Source organism: Lampetra planeri, chromosome 19 (genome assembly GCF_965212315.1).
Source record: "Lampetra planeri chromosome 19, kcLamPlan1.2.h2, whole genome shotgun sequence".
NCBI lineage: Eukaryota > Metazoa > Chordata > Hyperoartia > Petromyzontiformes > Petromyzontidae > Lampetra > Lampetra planeri.
The window spans coordinates 11,170,974-11,191,525 of record NC_136125.1 but is presented as its reverse complement, the minus strand read 5'-3'; the positions used below and the strand labels follow the sequence as shown (position 1 = coordinate 11,191,525).

At 41.3% G+C, this 20,552-nt stretch overlaps 1 protein-coding gene across 4 annotated transcripts in view; it reads right to left on the bottom strand.

Annotated features, from left to right (window-relative positions):
- THOC2 (THO complex subunit 2) overlaps positions 1-20,552 on the bottom strand; it is a 33,037-nt gene that overhangs the window by 11,930 nt on the left and 555 nt on the right. For 3 of the 4 annotated variants that reach the window (XM_078603004.1, XM_078603001.1, XM_078603002.1), the window contains exons 2-25: positions 19,670-19,728; positions 19,041-19,132; positions 18,846-18,897; positions 18,656-18,726; positions 17,869-17,990; positions 17,377-17,510; positions 16,812-16,981; positions 15,762-15,854; positions 15,500-15,655; positions 14,896-15,068; positions 13,670-13,865; positions 12,817-12,858; positions 12,345-12,475; positions 10,829-10,930; positions 10,550-10,634; positions 9,364-9,457; positions 8,826-8,906; positions 7,695-7,791; positions 6,993-7,110; positions 5,635-5,814; positions 4,477-4,641; positions 2,904-3,176; positions 1,919-2,060; positions 752-909 (exon numbers count right to left, since the gene is read on the bottom strand). In XM_078603004.1, the coding sequence (XP_078459130.1) occupies positions 752-909; positions 1,919-2,060; positions 2,904-3,176; positions 4,477-4,641; positions 5,635-5,814; positions 6,993-7,110; positions 7,695-7,791; positions 8,826-8,906; positions 9,364-9,457; positions 10,550-10,634; positions 10,829-10,930; positions 12,345-12,475; positions 12,817-12,858; positions 13,670-13,865; positions 14,896-15,068; positions 15,500-15,655; positions 15,762-15,854; positions 16,812-16,981; positions 17,377-17,510; positions 17,869-17,990; positions 18,656-18,726; positions 18,846-18,897; positions 19,041-19,132; positions 19,670-19,728 (2,986 nt within the window). The remainder of the gene's footprint in view (positions 1-751; positions 910-1,918; positions 2,061-2,903; positions 3,177-4,476; positions 4,642-5,634; positions 5,815-6,992; positions 7,111-7,694; positions 7,792-8,825; positions 8,907-9,363; positions 9,458-10,549; positions 10,635-10,828; positions 10,931-12,344; positions 12,476-12,816; positions 12,859-13,669; positions 13,866-14,895; positions 15,069-15,499; positions 15,656-15,761; positions 15,855-16,811; positions 16,982-17,376; positions 17,511-17,868; positions 17,991-18,655; positions 18,727-18,845; positions 18,898-19,040; positions 19,133-19,669; positions 19,729-20,552) is intronic. The other variant, XM_078603003.1, reaches the window with a different exon arrangement.

Here is a 20,552-nt window from a genome sequence, read left to right as displayed (position 1 = left end):
TAAAAAAACATGAGATTGCACAGATGGAGCCGTCCCGCAGTGGTTCACGTGCTGCACTGTGAACCTGGTGACCTGATTCTAGATTAGAAGTTTTCGTGACTGCAAGGATTCATACTCTTTGGTTTTTTCGGTAAAGTCACGTAGGTAAAAAATGTTAATAAATTAAATCATGACGTTTCGGGCGCAACACAAGTGTGTCACACACTTAAGCGGTGTGCTTTCGCTAAATAAATTAAGCGTTGTGCTTTCGCTAAGTTGTCCCCACCTGAAGAAGGACGCTCGTGTTGCGCAAGATACGTCGTGATTTAATTTATTTAAATTTTTCACCTGGTGACCTGAGTTTGTTAGCCACAGTTAACATCAGTGGCGAGTGATATCTGAACACTGAGGTCCTCCCTTGACCAACTCTGACCAGTCTGGTGACTGATAATAAAGTAACCCACACGATCAACATGTCGTGGAGAGGCCTTCTTCCAGCAGAGGATTGGTCAAGGGATGCAACAATGCAAGTGTTATGCGTGCACTGGTGTGTAACGGTTCTGATTAAAATCGATTCTTCCGCTCAAGACGCATGTAACAAATTGCACATCTAAGAATATTATTTATAATTTGAGAGAAATATCTCCTTTGAATCAGTGCCCTGTGTTAACATGGGACATGTTTCGCAATCATCATGTGTACAAAAATGTAATTTTCTCAGTGGGTTATCCGTTGTGCAGCGTGATTGGAACAAGTGCTCTTGCAGAAGTACCCGGTCGTAGCACAGCAGCGTGGAGAAGTTGTTGGTCCTGAGCTGGTGCACGAGTTCCACAAACTTGGCGCAGTAGACTGCGTCGCTCGACGTGAAGATGCAGCGCGGGAAAACGCACAGCTGCAGGAACTTCGTGATGGTCTCATTCTTCGTTGACTCTGTAAAGCGGCAGGGAAAAAGTTGTGGGTGGGGAACAGTCAAAATCAAGAGAGAATTATAACACCATGAAAAGCCAGTAGAGCGAAGCTCCTGCATTTTAATGAGCAGTCTCCCATGGTTAAATCATTGAGGTTTGAAGCCTCAAATACATAAATTAATGCATTGAAAAATGTATTAAATTAGGGCTTTCAATAACTCCAGCATGCAAAGAAAACTCGTATAAGTTTGGGCCTATTGAATTGACTTCACAAGTGGTTCTGTGATGTCATCTTCCTGGGATATTACATTGATACGAGGTGGTGCACAGGCTTGCTCTAAGAGGTTCTGCACGCAAATTTAATCTCATGGCATCATGTCCATCGCAGAAAAACACTATTTGTAAACAACACTTGAATACTATGAGATCTCTTTTACCAGTGGCAAAATATAATGGTAGGTTTTTACCCTTTTAACTGGTACAAAACTGACACCTTTATTCAAGGCATCATGTTTGCAATGACCACAACACAAGTAGTCAATAAAGCAAACAAAAAGAAGCAACTCTGATAAGGATAATAAGGACAGTGCATATTATTATCCTTATCAGAGTTCCTTCTTTTTGTTTGCTTTATTGACTACTTGTGTTGTGGTCATTGCAAACATGATGCCTTGAATAAAGGTGTCAGTTTTGTACCAATTAAAAGGGTAAAAACCTACCATAACACTTGAATATTTCAATAGACTTAAATGCTTTGTGTAATAAAGTTGCGGAAAGCTTTTAGCCAACAATATCTTGTAATTTTGACAGTCTTGGGAAGGTCACGTAGAAGGGAAATAATAAAAATAAAACATGTTTAATTTTTATTATTGTATTATTTCCCTTCTACGTGACTTTACCGAAAGAACCAATAAGATGAATCCCTGCAGTCACGAAAGCTTTAAATTGAAATTTTATCTTGGTAAGGCTAAAGTCAAGAGCCTGGCATTTTGCGTGCGCGTCGTGTTGAGGGCAAGAGGGGCGTGTCGTACTTGCAAGGAACCAATTGTCCTTCTCCTGCCGTAGCCGAATCAGCACTCGATTCCCGTGTTCTTGTTGCTTCTTCTCTTCGTCGTTCAGCTTGTCCACCAGTGCCATGCACCGCTCCTTTTCCTTCTTCTTCTTGTTTGGAGGCTGCGGAGTCAAACGCGGGAAAGCACCAGTCAGCCGACGAAATTATTTGCTTGCTTTAATATTCAGGCAGCTCCGTGTAGTCTCGCGGTCGGCTTGCTTGCCAATAAAGGGAGTTATCACAGAACATTGTCTGCAATAATGCAGAGAAAATTCAATGTGCACCACTGTCAACGTACATTTGGTATTACAAGCCTTAAAAACAAATTAAAAGCTGCTTGCAACCAAACAGCAAAATGTATTCCCCCTGATTCACATCCCCTTTGCAATGGTTAATATAAATGAGGTAAATTAACCGAGCATAGTTGAAATGTTTTTAAGCAATTTGGGAATAATTTGAGTCACTTATAAGAATTAGAAGCATTTACTTTCTCCAAAGAAACCTGGCTGGGTATCAACTTTTTTCAGTAGGTCCTGCTTTTGATCTTCAGCAAATGTCTTCCCAAAGCAGTGTTTTTTCAGTTGGAGCAAACTGGAGTACACCGCAAACACGAAATAGCCAAATATCCACTGGGTGGCGCAATGGTAACTTGTGCCTCAAAGTAAGGACCTGGGGTTTGACTCCAGACTCGGGTGCCTTTCAGTGCCGAGTTTTTGTTCTCCCTCTGTTCTGCAGGACTTTCTTCCAAGTTATCCAGTTGTGTCCCATAGCAAAGAAAACTTACAATGGGGCATACACCAAAATCCACCAACCATTGGACTACCACTGACCCATACGACAAGAGGAGTTACGGTCTGGGGTAGTGGTCCAACACCAGCCGCGGTCAAGAGGACCATACACTTTAAAAAGCTTAACTTCAGCGATGAACGAACACCATCCTCCGTTACGCTGTGAAAGCCACGCACCATGTCCTGCGTGTCGTCGATGGCGCGCAACTGTGCCCTGAGCTTGCCGACCTCGCGCTCGTAGCTCGCCGTGGGCACCGACAGGTCATACATGCTGAGCGTCCAGAAGGTGCCATAGAACTGTGGGCTGATGTCCTCCCAGACGCGCGTCGGGTGAAGTGCCGTCACCGCCTCCTGCACGGGGCTCATCACCGCCATGCTCGCTTGGATGTAACGCTGCGTCTTGTTCAGTTTGTTGCCTTTGTCGGCCTTCTTGAGCTCCTCGTACTTGGACTGACGGCGGACACAGGGCGAGGGATGCAAGCGAGCTAAAATAGACGATCAAGCCCGAGTGACTGATGCAACGCTAATAGTGTTCTAGAACAGTTACACGCCTGAGATTTGGCACAGATATAGCCAATTAAAAAATATGAACAAAATAAATCTGTATAATTTGGGCACTCAAAATATACATTAATTCTAGATTTGAAGCTTTCGTGACTGCAAGGAATCATATTCTTAGGTTTTTTCGGTAAAGTCACGTAGGTAAAACATCAAAATTAATAAAAATAAAATAAAATAAAAAATCACGACGTTTCGGAGGCAACACAAGTCTCCGTCATCAGGTGGGACCGTCACAGCCGGATTAGCTGCATCAAGTGAGGCAATGATTCAAGATGTAATCCCTTAAAAGCAAGTTGAGGGGGGGAGGAGAGGGGGGGGGGAGCTCATCAGAATGTGGTAGCCAATGAATGGAACGTAATTCATTGATGCAGCTACTCCGGCTGTGACGGTCCCACCTGAAGACGGAGACTTGTGTTGCCTCCGAAACGTCGTGATTTTTTATTTTATTTTATTTTTATTAATTTTGATGTTTTACCTACGTGACTTTACCGAAAAAACCTAAGAATACAAAATATACATCTCAGAGATAATTTGGTTTTACTTCCTAGGGCAGCCTGACATTCTAATTTGCTTTAAGTCTCGCGGCAAACACTAATAATATATAAAATCATCATCCTTGGTGAACCAAACCATCACTTGCTTTTAGCATATTTATAAAATGACATTAGTATTGTGTATACATTACATTTTATCATGACAAATTCACCAGGCAACTTGCAACAACCCACAGTTCTTAAATAAACTGGTTGTGATTATATTGCTTATCTGAGCTGATTATTATCAGTGGTAGTAAACCTGTTATTATTCATGTGCAGTGCATCAGACATTATGTAACCAGCTATTTTGCAAAAGGATCTCCACAATGCAAGGAAAGTTTATCATAAACATTGATTCTTACAAATGCCAATTATCCACATACCAGAAGCTAAATCATCAATATTAATTGATGAATTCCACTATTATTGTATGTATGAATATTCGCGCCCTAGATGGCCACCAAGGGAGGTTCATGTGCCCGAGAGGATGTCTATAACGGAGATGGAAATAAAGGATTAACTCGTATGCAGGTGCTAGATGGATTGTTGCATCGTGAGAGATGCTAACAGCTTGGGGAAGCCTTCATCCAGCAGTGGACTGATCATGACTAAGGATGATGAAAGGACGGATAGAGGAATTTTCGAACACTCACCATGATCTGGTGTGCGTACATCGGCCGGCAAAGGAAAAAGGCGGCGTCGTGCGGCGCGTGAAACTGCAGGCACAGCATGTCGATGGGCGCCATGCGTCGAACGTAGTCCTCCGTGCTCATGTTGGATGCCAGGAATCCTCCAAACTGCACAAGCGTGTCATGGCACTGCCGGGGAAAACAGAACCCGTGTCATGATGCACACGTGTGTTTGCAGACCGTGGCGACGCAATGTGTTCGCTGGGCCAGCAGGGAAGTTACGAGCAGTTCTGTGGTTGCTCAGAGGCATCTCAGACTGGTAATTTATTGCAACAGAGCAACATTAATAAAGTACATGCTCACAAACCAAGAGATCACTCAATGAATCAATCATATGAGACTCATGATGGTGCATGCCTGTAATCCAGCAGCACTCAGAAGGCTCAAGTTGGTGGAAATATTTTAAACCAAGAAATGCCAAGCCTAATTTTCATGTTTTGAATTATCACTAGTTTTACTTTAACCGAGCCATTCCCTATCGAACTAAACCAGATAAGAGGCATGAATGTAGTGTGTGACAGATTATGGAGCGGCTCTGCTTCTTGCAGAGGTGGTTGCCCAACAGTCTCAAGACAATGTTTCAGCAGGATACTGCAATGGGACGTGTGGTCACAGTTTTTAAGGCGTTTAACATGTAGGCGTTCGCAACCAGTATTATTAATAATAAAGTTTTTGGGTTAGATCGCGTTATTATAAATGTGTCGCAACCCTCCACCACCCGACCATTAAAAAATGTGTCACATTAACAAAACGCCAATTAGTTACTTCATCAGCCCACCGGTGTGTTTTAATTATGAAGTGTTTAAGGAGTGTGTTGGATGTGGGAGGAAACTAGTGTACCCAGGGAAAGCCTGTGCAGATTGAGAGATGTCAAGGTATGCACAGACAGGTTAAAAAACACTTTTATTGTTTTATGTATCGTCTGTTTTCATTTAAGCCTTCGGTCACTCAGCTATCAACATAACCGGTGCGTGCATTACATGTGCGAATGGGTGGGGAATGTCCCATTTTCCATGTATTATTCAATTGTTCACGTGCTGGACCAAACACGAACAAATCAAGAGTTAACTGTAACAGCAGCATCAAATGTGTATGTGGCAGTGAAATGTGTGCGGACCGCACCTGGTCGTAGAGCTTGCCGACGAGCTTGAGGTGCTTGGCGCCGCCCTCGTGGAAGACGACGCCATTGCGTTGCTGCGCCATGAGCAGGCAAAGTGGTAGCGCCAGGTCGTGGTCCAGCAGGGCGTCCTTGAGACGCTGCGACGATTTCTTCGTGTTCCTGATCTGCCCAAAGTAGCCACCCTGCAGGAGCACATGCACACACAAGTCAAGCGCCACCGTGACTGTCACTGTATTATATGTAGCTTTAATTTCGCCATAAAGAAAGAGTCATAACCTAGCGACATTTTCTTTACTGTATTTGACGTAATACTAAAAACAAGTGTTTATTAGAAATGCCACTATTTACTAGGGCCGTAACAAGGTCGACCAGTAGAGTGTTCGCCACTTGCTGCAGAGGCTCGTGGTTTGAATACAGCGGTAGCCTGATTATTGTGTGTTTAATAACCATAATAATGCTACACTCCATCAGCTTCACTCACAGTGGACGTTAAAGATCAGCTGATGTAATTTGCGATAGAAGGCCATTGCGTGCCAGGGCCAAAATCTGTCTAATTCGAAAATTACCTGCAAATTACTCAATTTGGAATATGCATAGCAATCATCGCCCCTACTGGCAGACTCATGCCCTAGGTTACTCTTGTAAATGAGACTTTCCTGATGTCTTGCATTCTCACCTGGTTAAACAAAATAAGCTCAAAACTTGATGACCGACGAATGACTTCATTCTTCATTGAATATACAATTAGCATACAATGTATAATTTCCATGAATCAATTTCACACACAAGGTTCAAAAACAAGCACAGGGTGCTGTGCAATTTGTCCTAATAATAACGTTCTCCCTGCTCACCTTGAACCAAGGTCGAGGTGAATCTAGATTTATGATGTCAATCATCAGTCATTGTCACCGCGTCACATTGGGGGGGGGCAACTGCGCTGTTTCTCATTCTTTAGGACAGAATCCACAAATTTTTCTCCTACTTTCCGATAAACAGATAAAAATTTTTATATTTTTAAAATAATTGCTTTAACCATAGATCTGGCCCAAAGGTAAAGTAGAAAACAATAAAAATGCAGGACATTGAAATACAAGCTTTGGCTAGTTTATGAAATTCACAGAAAGCACTGCCTTATCAATTTGCCTCATTGCCAGTGACGGAAGCAAATCACCAATAAAAAGTTCGCAGCACATCAATCGGGTCGTGTGTGCATAAAACAGCATTGTCAGTTAATGCTCTTAACAAACTTGGCTGAAACGCACGGCAGGAGACTCCAGCGCTGAATCATTCATTATCCATCTCCTGGGGTTTAGATTAAAGCCCTCCGTGAATGATGGGGTTCGCGGCTGCCCCTCCTCACCTCGGCTCGGAGGAGCTCTCCCCCGGCCATCGCCTCCAGCTGCTCGTTGGTGATCTCCTCCGTGATCTCGATGCCGGCCATCTTCTGCACCACCTCCTTGAGTATCAGCAGGTCAAAACTGCGAGGCACACGGAGCTTGTATCAACAAAGCGGCCAGGCTAGGTAACAAGTAGAGGCCACGTGAAGTTTCAAAGGTTCATTGGCAGGTCATAAGAGAGACCCAGGTGTTGTGGGTAAACTGACTGAGATGAATGATGCACCACCTGTGCTTACCACTCCTAACAAACTTGCATCACAAAAATGTTGACCAACGCTCACGCGCCATTTTTTTTACTTTACGCATAAAATGCGTATCTTAAAATGTATGTTAAGTTGAATATGTAAACTGGATTGGCAATGGTTTTAAAGGCTACAAGCAGCAGCTTGAATATTTAAGTAGCCCATTTGTTTACACTAGTTTTACTCCCAATTAAAGATCATATTTTTTCTCAACAATTAAAAACAAAAATATCACAAGTTGTCTTCCACTACATGTAAAGTATCTTAAGTTCTGATTGCAATTAAAATTCCCACTGGATTGCATTGCAAGTGATAAAATACAAGCAGTGGTGTACAAACACCATGATTTGATTGAGGCTGTGGGCTTGGTATCAATATCTCCATGATAAATATCGACATCAGTCGCACCATAAGGATGCTTACCTCTTCCCAGCCTTGAGCTGATTGGCTACGTACTGCAGGAGGCCAGTGAGCTCTATTGGGTACTTGCGAAAAACAGCTCCACAAAAGCTTGCGAGACCTGTAAAACAACCCACACAGGTTCCTGCTCACCCCTGCACCAAGCTGGAGGAGCTGCATAACACGATGTGAGTGGGCAAAGCTCCAGTTGAGAAGTCGTGTTTTGGTAGCGACACTCGTAAGAGTGATGATGATGGATGAGAGTTGAGAACATGGCACTTGCAAAGGGGCAGCAAACGTAAACAAAAAAGCCCTGTACCACAAAATTATTGATATTAATTGTGTTAATTGGTGTAAGCTGATTAAATATAAGGATAATTAAAGATAAGGATGATTAGGTAAAGAAATAAACAATAAAAACAAGCTGGCAAGTTAGATCATAACTATCCATCTTGTTCAGGGACTTGATTAGATGAAGAAATATGCACATGTAAACACTAATGTACACGTCAAGCATACGAGCTTATTTCCCTACATAATTATGTACATTGCGTTATGGGTTTTGTTCTCATCTCAAATGAAAAAGCTTTTTTGAAACGGATTTGCAGCAATCATTCTCAAACTTTACAAATCTTCGTAATGCTACTGGCAAGCTGTGACGTAATTTTGTATATACCGCACGTAGCTAACCGTGCCAATCAGAGTGTCTGGTTTAAGTGTTATGACATTTAAATGGAAACAGCTTAAGTGTTATTGAAAATGTACTTTGAAGGGCCATTGATCGAATGCCACTGATTTTATATATATAATTTTAAGGCACCGTTATTGACGAGTGTGTTGAGTTTATTGTGAATTGTGCACAACTATAATTCAATCCACATTCTATTTTATTGAGCATAACAAAACGTAGTCAATCACCTCTTGAGAATGAGGGACCCTGAAAGACTAAAATAGGTTGGTTATTTGGCGATGGTTGACCTATTCTCTTTCCATACTAGTCAAGAGTGGAGAAATACTGTTCGGCAAATACAAAACAACGGGTCATTAGATTCCAACACTGGGTAACGGATGAGTGTAATGTAACCTCTACAAGTTGGAATGATGGGCTACAAAGTTTATCACAGTGTGCTGTGAATCCCTCCTACAGATTCTTACTTTGAAGCCAAAGGGAGATGGTGGTGTCATCGTGCTTCATCTTCTCCTTGTCTGGATTCGCGAGCGCTTCTATGATACAGTCTGTGGCATTCAGTCAAGGAAAACATCCTCCCTCCTAAACACTGAACCTGCCCAGCAACAATGTAGCTAAAATCATGTTTCTTTCTAGCTCACAAGATAAACAAATAAACAAGGGTCAACAACGCTGGTAAAATCATCATTGTCCATGATCAATCCACTGCTGGTATAAGTACTCATACCAACGTGCCTCCAGACATTTCTTAATCAATGGATATAAGCTGCTAAGACATAGAATGCAAAACATGGCTCGTAAAACAAGCGTGAGAAATAAATGTCATTAACTTAAGTAATGTGATTAATAATGTCTACATTAAATATGAACGGTGCCACGTTTTTTTTTATCAATTGTGCACAAGCTTACTCTGTACAAATGAGTTTGCATTCAAAGTAAAAGTGCCAAGACTGCAGCAGGATTCGACTTTGGTCATATGAAAAACCCTATGGGCAAAAAGGATACAGGCAAGCACATCATACGAGAGGGAGGTGAGGTACTTGAGCGAGTCCACCACTGGGTTGATCAAGTTGTCGTATTTCTGGATTTGAGATAAGATCTGTAAAACAAATACGAAACAGTGGTGTTAGACAGGGCATGCAAACATCTTTTACGTGTCAAAAAGCGATAGGGAACTTGAGGGGTTAATTATAGGGCATAAGACCCTACACCAAAATTCAATAAGTTGACGTGTTCACGCGCTTTGAGCGTTTCAAAACATAGAAAACATTTTAATCTGATGTTTCACTCATAGTAAAGGCACATTTAAAGCTGTACATCAAAGTAGCCATTGCAACAAAAAAACAGAAATATACAATTATAGGATGCAAGCTGGACTGTAAAATGAGTGCAATCATTTCCTACAGAAAATGAGTTCAATCATGCCAGCACTTACTGCCGGCCTCGCCGTACATTTCAAGCGAAAAGGAACCTGTGTGCCTTGTCAAGACTGAATGCTCCATGTTCAGCCAGAAATTTCCCGTGACCCCATTCAGACGGAGCAAATGAAGTATAACGCAATTGTGAGCAAGGTCAGCAGAGGTGCCCTGTCCTCATATTTCTCGATTTTAACCACTCGTGGATGAATCCCACATAGCTCACTCGTCGATTGCCTGGGCGTGCGGGGACAAATTACACTGGCCGAGTGGACGGACAAAGTCTACACACAGCAGGGGCCGCCGTGGAGGCAATCGCCCGTTACACGCTGCCTGTCGAGCACCGGGACAGCAAAACGTGCATCAAAACAATGGCGCAGTATTCTGCACCCGGAACGCGAGCACTAACATTAGGTGGACAGAAACAATGACACACAAGCTTATCTAATGGTGTGTCAGAATTGTACTGCTTTCAGGACTAGTCTAGACAGAGTAGGTTTTGTCGTGCAAAGTGTTGAAGATTTTCCAGACGTTTATATTTTCAGCATGGATGTTTTCCTAAATTAAATCATGTGGAAATAATAAAATGCACAACAAGCCATTTAAAGCGGTTTAAATTTGTATAGAATTCCTAAAAATTCTGAATAAATAATAATGGCATGTAAACAATGATGCACATGTGTTGAACTTCTTGCGCACCGTATGCAGCCAACCATGCTAATCGTGTGGCGATGCGGAGAAAGGACAACAATTAAAATGTTGTCAGATAAACTTACATAGTCGAAGAGAATGGTGGGGTTGCTGTGACTCAGTTTCCCAATCTGCCTGCCCGAAGGCTTCACATTTTCCTTGGTCAAACGCCTGCAATGAAATGTAGATAAGGGGAAATCATAATCAGCACTGTAGTCAAAATCACACGAACAAAAAACGCACGAGAGAAAACAGATTTACAAAAATTACATAAACCATTGATGCAAGGAAAATTTAAGCGTATACAAATAACAAGCATAGCTTCTACTGAAACTGCTCAATATTGTCCTTCTGAACACACTCACTTCATGAGGTACTTCGATCTGTCGACGGTCTGCACTTTGATCCTGACGAGCTGTGTGTGGCTGGCGTATGTTTCGTTCTTCCACTGCCCATAAAGCCGATACCTTGGGAGAAACAGCAGAGGAGGGGAAATGGCGAAAGGGTCACATCCTCAAACTGTGGCACCAAAATCACCAACCCAAATTATCTGCAAACCTCCAAACATGTACTAAAGGTTGCACACATCCTGTCACCAAACTCACCACACCATGTGCTCATGCTTTGGGACTGAGTATTTAATAGAGTTATTTTCATAAAAAAACGTAATTTCTTCATGTATAAATTCAGTGCCGGCAGACAAGTTGCTACGTTGATGGGCTGCATTCTCCCAAAACAACAACTGCCGTGCGCAAAGGCCAAATCTCAGGTGCACTTACTCTTTAAAAATGAAAATTACAGAAATTGCAAACATTGTTCAATTTGACACCAGTAAGCAGTGTGCAACACGGGGGTGTCTAAAGAATTCTGATAAATAAAACCAGACGGATGACCAAATGTCATTGTTGAAAATGATGAATTTCAGTTTTGGGACATTTCAATATTACAGATTTTTTTTTTTAATACACTTCCATACTTCCACAAAAATAAATGCAGTGGCCAAACTTCAAAAGCAGCTGCAGGGAATATCACACGGCACAAGTTAAATCCATTTAGCATGATCCCTTAAAATCAGGCACATTAATTTAATGGACAGCAAATGTTTGTCTGGTAATTGACTGCAATTATTACTTACGTGTCAGGGAAAGAGCTCTAATTATCCAAAATTCACAGGTTCCGCGTACAGACCATTGTAATACCCCTAATGTTCCTCGGAAAATTGGCTTTTCTATGCAATTTTCAGTTTAAAAAAAACATTTTTTCCATGTTCTTTGAAATGTTTTCGTAAAAATAGATAGCAGGCAGGAATTACAAATATCAAACCCTCAAATACTAGTCTATAATAGTCCACACACAAAGACAAACACAGCATTTTTGTGCCACCTACCATATGCATTCTGATGCATTTTTACCAAAACAGCAGTAAAGGAATATTAATCCTTGACTTTCTCTTATGATATTCATATTCCATTTCCTCAAGGATAACATACGATTAAACTGCTCGGACTGAAATAGTTCTAGAACTAATACAATAGTTTATTTTTCCATATATTCATAATATAAACCAATCATCTTGGTATATTATATATTCGGAATTTCCATACTCTACCATTATCACCATGTTATTAAAACTAAATGAACGTACCAGCAAAATTATTTGATGCAAAAGAAACCACTTTTCCCTTCTCCACTTCCAGAACAAAGTTAAGAAAATAGTGCTTAAATGTCCTTGAAAATCTCAAATGTTTTGCTTCCCATCGCAAGGTAAAAGTTTGGAAAAAGCAACTCCATTTTCTGTATTTAACAATAAGCAATTACGCTCGACGATTAGGGAAATCACTTAATGGTGTGAGCGATAAGGTAAGAGGGTGCCAGACGAACCTGTACTGGTAGGGGAAGCAGCGCACCAGCCCCCACAGCTCCTCAGAGATGCACGCATTGCACTCCATGAGTGACAGAGAAGGTAGCAGTACTTGGTCCGTGATACTTAGGAAACAACTCAGCAGAGATTCCTGAAACAAGACCATTTTACAAAAATAATAACATTGATATTGTGCTTTCATCGAATAAAACATTCGAAATTACCTTAGAATAAAAACACATAATAAAATACGAAACTATAAACCATGCCGCATTCAAGCATGTACCGCTTTCATTTTAAGCCTTACCATTCATAGGTCTACGCTTGATAGATGTGGAATGTTAATTGTAATTAAAATGTATTCTGCACATTTGATTAACATTCCAAGCTTAACAATTGGAGACTGTGCAGTCTATAAACATCATATTTATCAAACTTCACGTAATTAAAAAGGTACTGCTTGGTCCTGTATGAATGCTATTGTATGCTCACCCATTTTTCTTTATCGCTTGATTTTGATGCATCCGCTGAATACTGAAGATAAAAAGACATCCAAATTGAACTCCAAGAATGAAATATAACTCTTAATAAAAATTTGCATGCCATATAAAATGTGTTAATCTTTGCTAAGCAACAAACTCAAAATATTCAAGCATTTATATGCACCCAGTGGATAACAAAACAACTCAATGAACATGACCCAATACTGGACTTTAATGCATACCTTAAATATTTTAACTGCTGTACATAGCAGAATGAATTTATGAATATCAAATTTACGTGCAGATGGGATGAAATATATATATGAACAGGAAAGAACACGCCAATCACTTCAATTAAATACAATTGAACAGTGACAGCTATAAGGAATGCGAGTTCATTGATTGAAAATGACTTCTCTGGAGATAAACATTGAATCATATGTACAATAATTTATCATTTACGATTTATGCAAATTCTTTCAACATTTTTGTGTAAAGGTTTAAACAACTCAAGAGCAACAAATGGGATGAAATATAATAGATAGAATGAGAAAAAAAAGTTACAATCTTAAAATGATCTTGACTGCAAACTGTGACAATAGGACCTAAAGGGCAGAGTGTCAATTGTTGTCTCGTAATTGTTGCCAAAGTCCTTCTAAACAAGGGGCGCAAGTCACACCTACACAATAAAAACATGTGAGCATTCAGTCATGCAATAAACAATGTAAACATCCTATCAGTTTCTTGCACAGAATGTGAAGGCAGGGCATGTTCTCCTAGCATTAAAACGTGCGTAGCGGGCGTTTTCGCTTTGTGCGTTCTGCTACTGGACAAGGTGGGGGGGAGGGAGACGGATTCTGCACCTCCTTCATGAACGCCATGCCGAGGCGTACAATCTTGGCGAAGAGCACGGGGTCGTGGCTGAGGTGCGGCCCGACGTAGGTGAGCATCTGGAAAATATCGCGCCGCATGTCCCAGAAAGAGCGCACCAGCGGCAGCGCCCGCGGATTCTGCAGCGGCGGGAACGGCCGTCCCTTGGCTCCACGCGGCAGTCCCGACCTGAAAGAAGCGTTGAACATTAAACGCGTTATTTAACTTTCAAGTACATAGCGGTCTCAGCCCCATCACAAATTACTTTTCATGAGTCATGAAATAAAATTAGATTTTTTTTTACCAAACTTGGCAAAATTATAGATCTGTTATGTAGAAATATTCTGTTTCGACTGCCATGTGATAAACATCCCTTGACAGCATGTGACAAAGTGCAGTAGTTCTAGGGTGGTTAAGAGTTCACTAGAAGTAATTTTGTAATCACTTCTGCGATTTCTTCCACAAGCTGTTCTCTAACTGCTCTGTAAGAGTTAAGAATAAACTATCTTAATCTATGACGTGATGCTGAGAGCACAAATTGAATAGACTTAACAATGATAAAAACATTGGGGAAGAAGAAAATACTGTATAGATTAGTTCCACAGGGAAGTGGTAGAACTGATGAGACAAAGGATTATAATTAAGATTTTTTAGAAATAACATTGATGAAAAATAGCACAAGTTAATGTCTGAAAAGTATGCTTTACGTCAGCGAAGTCATGGGCTCGGACGGCAATTTGTAATGTGTGTGGAGAAAAACACCCACACATAAGGTAACAAATATTACATAAACTTACATCTGACAGATGTGTGCACAGTGGAAGACCCCAAGGTTTATGTAATGCAACCCAAATACAGCCTGTCCAGCTTTAAAGAAAACTGTAAAAAAATGAAAATGCTTTTATCTTGTCGATATTTAACTAGATGCTACATCCTCGGCTGCCAGAACACGTTTGAAGCTTGTTAATGAGAAAATGTACTTAAAACATTCTGGTCAGGCACACTTGAATTGCACTGCAGAGATGCTAGAGCACTGAAGATGTAGTGAAATGTGCAATATGACGTCAAAAGGCCAGATGCTGTTATTTCAAAGTCTTTTTCTCACAAACAAAGTTTCAAACTTGTGTCTGATCATCCAGGACAATATTGGTTTGTACCTACAAAGGCTAATTCATTTTAGGTTGGGTCTTTCTTCAGGTGAATGTTGCAGTGAACTCACCTCCTATACAAAGGCTCTATGGTAGAGTGTATAAGCAGGCACATTGCTGCAGCTATGGGCCTCTGGGATGAGGTGAAGAAGGGTGGCAGGCGGTCCATGATGCATTGGGAGTGCTGCCAGTCGCCAACCCTCAGCAAGGCCTCCAACAGGCCCAACTTCTGGTTGTCTGGCAACTGAAACAAAAAAAAGCACGAAACCTATGCACGGGTGGATCATAGCCTTCCCTCGCCGTATAGCTCCTTGGGGTTATTTGGTAATACTTCAACACATGTGGTGTAAGTGCAGGTTGGTAAAGGTGGAGAACAATTATATGGGGAGCCTCGAAGTAAAGCACAACAATCCATTTTGCTGCACTGTCGTCTGGTCCCCACCATATAGCCCCATAGTCATAGACAACCTCGATTTGCATGGTCACACATATAAGCACTTTACAGACTGGACCTTTCTGAGCTTCTGAGCTCTAATGAGAGGGGTCGCATTCCGGGTGATTTGGTGACATACCGCACATTGTTTGTACCGACAAAAATGCACCGAGTGTCCGTATTCACATGCAAGCATGCGAGCATGATCAAGAGAAATCAGGAAGATTCACAAATAAAAGTACCTTTTCTTTCGGCTCGTCCTCCTTGTCCTTTTCCTTCTCCTTCTCCTCAGGCTTGTCGGTGGGCAGCACGACCATGTTCATCTTGCGGAAGAGTTGCCGGACTTCGGCAAACTCCCGCTTGTGCTGCTCAACCATCTCGCTGTCCACGGGCAGGAGCTGCGTGAATAAGTTTTGGAGCGAGAAGCAAAATTAACCGTGAACACAGGGCTATAAAGGATGGGGGGCACAGAGCAGAAGCGGGTGAATGTTAGCGGGCACTTACGTGCACATAGAGGTCTTCCAAGTCGATCAGCTCACTCTGCAGCAGTAGGGCTGCCACACGGTACAGAGACTGTGGCGTCTCTCCATTTGGTTCCTAATGAGAACAAAAAAATACAAAGCCTTTTTAAAAACAAGTAAATATAAGTTATGACGGTCTCCCCATGCTGTTAGTCATAGGGGTTGCTTGACCATACTTCACCGTGCTGCTCTGTAAGTAATGGGTCGGGGGGGGGGTCAAGACTGGTTCCAATGTCACTTGCCACTGCTGTTAGAAAATGAGGCCAGGAATCGAACTCTGATTGCTGATTGATGCCTTGTTCATCGCACAATGTTAACCACTGCAACACTACTCCCACCATATAACTAGGTAAAGGCCAAAACATTTCTCAAAGGAGACACATGATAAATATATTTGAGTGAATAAAGAGTTTGATTTCACTTGAAGACAGTTATTAATTCATTTGTCCATTTTACAATTGTTATCAGTGCCATTAAACACTTTCAAATATAATTATACAACTATGGGAAAGGGTTTCTGGAAGATAAAATCAGAGAACTACTGTTGTTGTCTCTTGAATTGGCTGTTATCCAAACTATAGGTGGTGCACCTTCTCGTATATGGAGGACTTCGTTACACGACAATAAATACATTTTTTTTTTAAATACTAAGCTCCAAAATATATGTAATGATGTGATGTGGTCACAGATGACCAGACTAAAACCATACATTCTACTACACTCAAGCTGGTTTAACCACAGATCATTGATTGGAGTGCAATGTAGAATCTCGGTAGTGGCAGTCAACATGGTATTAAGCCCTGAAGCACCTGGCCAGCTCATAGATTTAGTCTAACAAATAAAAAAAATGTCTGTCAGAAAACTGTGCTCATTCCACAACCAAACTTTAAACCCTGGCATCGGCACAAAACGTCTGTCAACAGCCAAGTATTGACAACAATTACAAATAACACAATTACAAATAACAGCATAAATCATGCAAGTTACAGTTGAGTTGGTGAGTAATGAACAGAACTGAGGCCTTTACACCAACCTGGTAAAAGTGGAACTTGAACCCAAGGACGTGGCAGAGTGTTTGTGGCTCGCACGTGTTCATGTAAGACTCCAGCAGAGGCAGATAAAATTCTTGCGCGTACTCAGGCCGGCATTCGAATGCCTCAAGTACAAGATCCAGCACGCGATTGGGGTCCAGGTTAAAGCAGCCTGGAATGTCACCGCCAAGACGCAGTTGATACAGTCGACAACGAACACATGTTAAGAAGGCCTGAATAGATTTTGAAATGAAATTGTATTACGGCACTATGTTTGATAGAAAAACGATTTAGTAAAAATGGACTCCGACGCTCATTAGAAATACATAGAATTATATAAGCATATAAAACGGCAGATGGGATAGTACAAACAATAGACTCTACAATCGAGATATTAATAGACAACAATCCCAAACAGAATTTAGCCCAAACCATGAGAATGAATACAATTCTGGGGTAAATTTTGACATAACAAAAAAAACAAGCTTTATAAAAACACGATTTGGGTTAGACAGATGATTCAAATACACACAGCTAACAAGCAGATAACAATTATGAAGGTCTCACCAATAAGGGACTTGATGCTCTCCAGCATAATGTCACTCGTGATGATCCCAGACAAGTCCTGACACAGCTCGGTGAACAGCTTCCCATATCCCTCATTCTCTTCTCGCAGGAGGTTGAACTTCTGTTGCTTGTAACTGTAAGCGAGCGAGAAAAGCAAGCTTACAACCCAAGTGCCTTTATGTTTCAAAGCAGCTACGTCAAAAGGACTGCCATGTCCTTGAAGAGTAATGTCAGCATGACGGCATCACTGAAGTGTCAGAATGGAAGATCAAGTGTGTAAAAAAAAAACGCACGTATATTTGTTGAAACGCAACAAATATTGCACTATATTTAGGGACATATGATTGTCATAACCGCTCTGTAATGGGTAAATTAACGTACTAGTTTGCATCATGCACCGGATTAGACATCACATAACTTTTGAAATGGGGCCAGGCCACAACGAAGTTATAAAGTGAAGTTGTAGTGCAGCTCAGATGGTGGGGCACTTACAAGAGTTTGGTTTTGATCTTCACAGATTTTTGGTTGAACTGGGAGGCCTGTTTGATTAGACCCAACGTCTCCAGTGTCTCTGGGTCCAGGCGCTCTTTCAACACCACCTCGGACACCAGAGGCTATGAGACACAACACAAGTGTAAACAACAATGAAGATGTATCTAAAACAAGGAATGTGTTATGAATAGCAATGACACAACCTTTAACTGGGAGCTGTTCTATGAATCTATTTTAAAAACTGCAATTTCAGTTGAATATCAAATTCCTTAAAACAATTTATGTGTGCCTAAATATACACTATTTTTTTTTATTAATAGTTAATAGCTGATCTTTATCAAGTCCAGGTGTCCATTTAGAGACCACTACACTAGACAACGTATTGCAAGCAGCAGCAAGGGAGGCAGTAGCTAGTAATGTATGGACTATACCACAAACAATATTGAACAGAGAACATTGGAATGTCACAGCTTAAGTATCTTACATTTAATATCAATGTTTGTACTGCAGGTGGTCTGAAGCAAAACCCACATCACTGCAAAATAGCGTATGCTCTTTCTTTTAAAAAATATTTTTCAGAATTGTATCCTGGTTATGCTATTCTCATCATGTATGTTGAACCTCTTCTGTCATAGGCGACTGCTTGAGCAGAGTAACAATTTGTTTTAGAGGACGGCCCATGAAAGTGCATAAGACAGAGCTACGAGTAAGAGGGTTCAATGTCACGTTGCTACGTGGGAAAAAGCTTGTGTGCATGTTTGCTCATGTGTTGCTGCTGGGGACTCACAGTGCATGCTTGGACTAGTTGTACAAATCGCTCACGCTGAGCCTTCTCCTCAAGGCAGCTTGTCTCAATATCTGTCGGAGGTCAAAGAGAGAATAATATTTTCCCAAAATTTCAAACAATTGCAGACATGAATTGCCATGTGGAAAAAAAAATATCGGTGCACAATCTGTAAAGTAATGGGTCAACATACCAAGGATGCAGAACACATCCGCAAGTACGGATGGCAAGTCATTCCTCAAGTCCTGTTGGTGTAAAATTGTAACACAAAATCAGAATGGAAATGCATAATATGCGTTATTTATTTTAAAACTTAAAAAATGGACACGCTGTATAGGTGGTATCTGAATGTCACAATAACGCATAAATCGCATAAAAAGTAACTTACCAGTACCTCACTGAGTACTCCCATGGCATGGTCCAGTTTCAAAGTATTTTTAATGACGTTAGAGACCAGCTCGTATAGGGCACGGCGGATGTCTGTGGAAAAATATCAAGACAATAATTACGCTCAAGTAATTCAGTCAAGAGAAAATAACGCTTTGTCCGAAATACAACTACTGGAATTATAGAAACTATGTTGAGAGAATATCGGTCTGTGACCCATCATAGACTGCAGAAGGCTCACAAGGGGTTCCACGAGGTACTATTTACTCAAACGACAGCTGGGCACATATCTCTCTGAAACAGTTATGTTTGTATCTTTCATGTTTTCATTGATAAAATCCTTTGTGAAGGTTGTGAACCAAAGACCCAGCGTCGAAGTACTGCATCAGACGACACTGCGCGCAAAAGTACACTTCGCATCCGAGGCACCTCCTTACGTAATAAACACAACAGGGAACATATATTAAGGGCCATTCGGGTCACAGACTACAGTTATTACGCACGAGGCCGAGAATTGAAAGTCCGTAATGGGTTCACGTGCCTTGACTCTGTCCATGTCCTCAAGCAAATGCCACGCCAGAGTTGGAACCAATCATATTGGAATAGAAAAAAATATGAAAGATTGAGCACCTTTGACAGATGTGTCGCTTGCGTTCCCATCTTCCGAGAGGTTCAGGCACAGCTTCAAGCTGCAACATGACAAGTGAAAAAGCACTCCATTGATCAAACGGGAAGGTTGCATTTGCAGCTATACAGTATAGTGTCAACGCATCCGGAAGTGTCCTTTCAAACCACTAACCGGGGACAATAGTTGACCCCGTTGTGATTACCACTGCCTTACGGAATTACTGGTTGAAAACATGTAGTAGTGGGTATTGTTTGCCTTAAGTGACATTGTGCTGAAAGCTGTTATGCGTATTGTCCTGATATATTACAGTATTTCAATAATGCACCGTCAATAAAGACTGTATAACGCATACCACAGCTTCCACGCCACTGGATACGTTGCATGATACCTTAAATTGAATTCCTTGCAACTTTTTTTTGCAAAAACAAGTTAACCGTCTTCATAAACCGTCTCGAAAATAAATCGTTTCCGCCTCGTTTCACGGTTTACTAAAACCCGCCTCACTAAATTGCTTTACTGTTTCAGGTGCAACGTCTAATTGGCAACAAGGGGCATTACATATCTGCTACGTGTCAACACGTGTAATAAGCGCTCGAGTACGAGTTCAGGGTAAAATGCTGGCGGTGGTAATGTCTTCCCCACTTCATGAGGGAATCTTCTTTGGATTCTACGCTGCGTTCATTTTTCCCAACCAGGAGCGATAGCTTAACCATTTAGTGCAAGCCTGACACATTCCACAAGCATGTGCTTAGTGCACTGTAAGGCGAGTTTTATTTTGTAAAATGTAACAATGATTTTAGTAGCTGTACATGTAGTGAGCGCACTTTAAATTACCTCTGTTTTCATTATTAATTTCATGCACCATGAAACGTTTAGAAAAGTTAA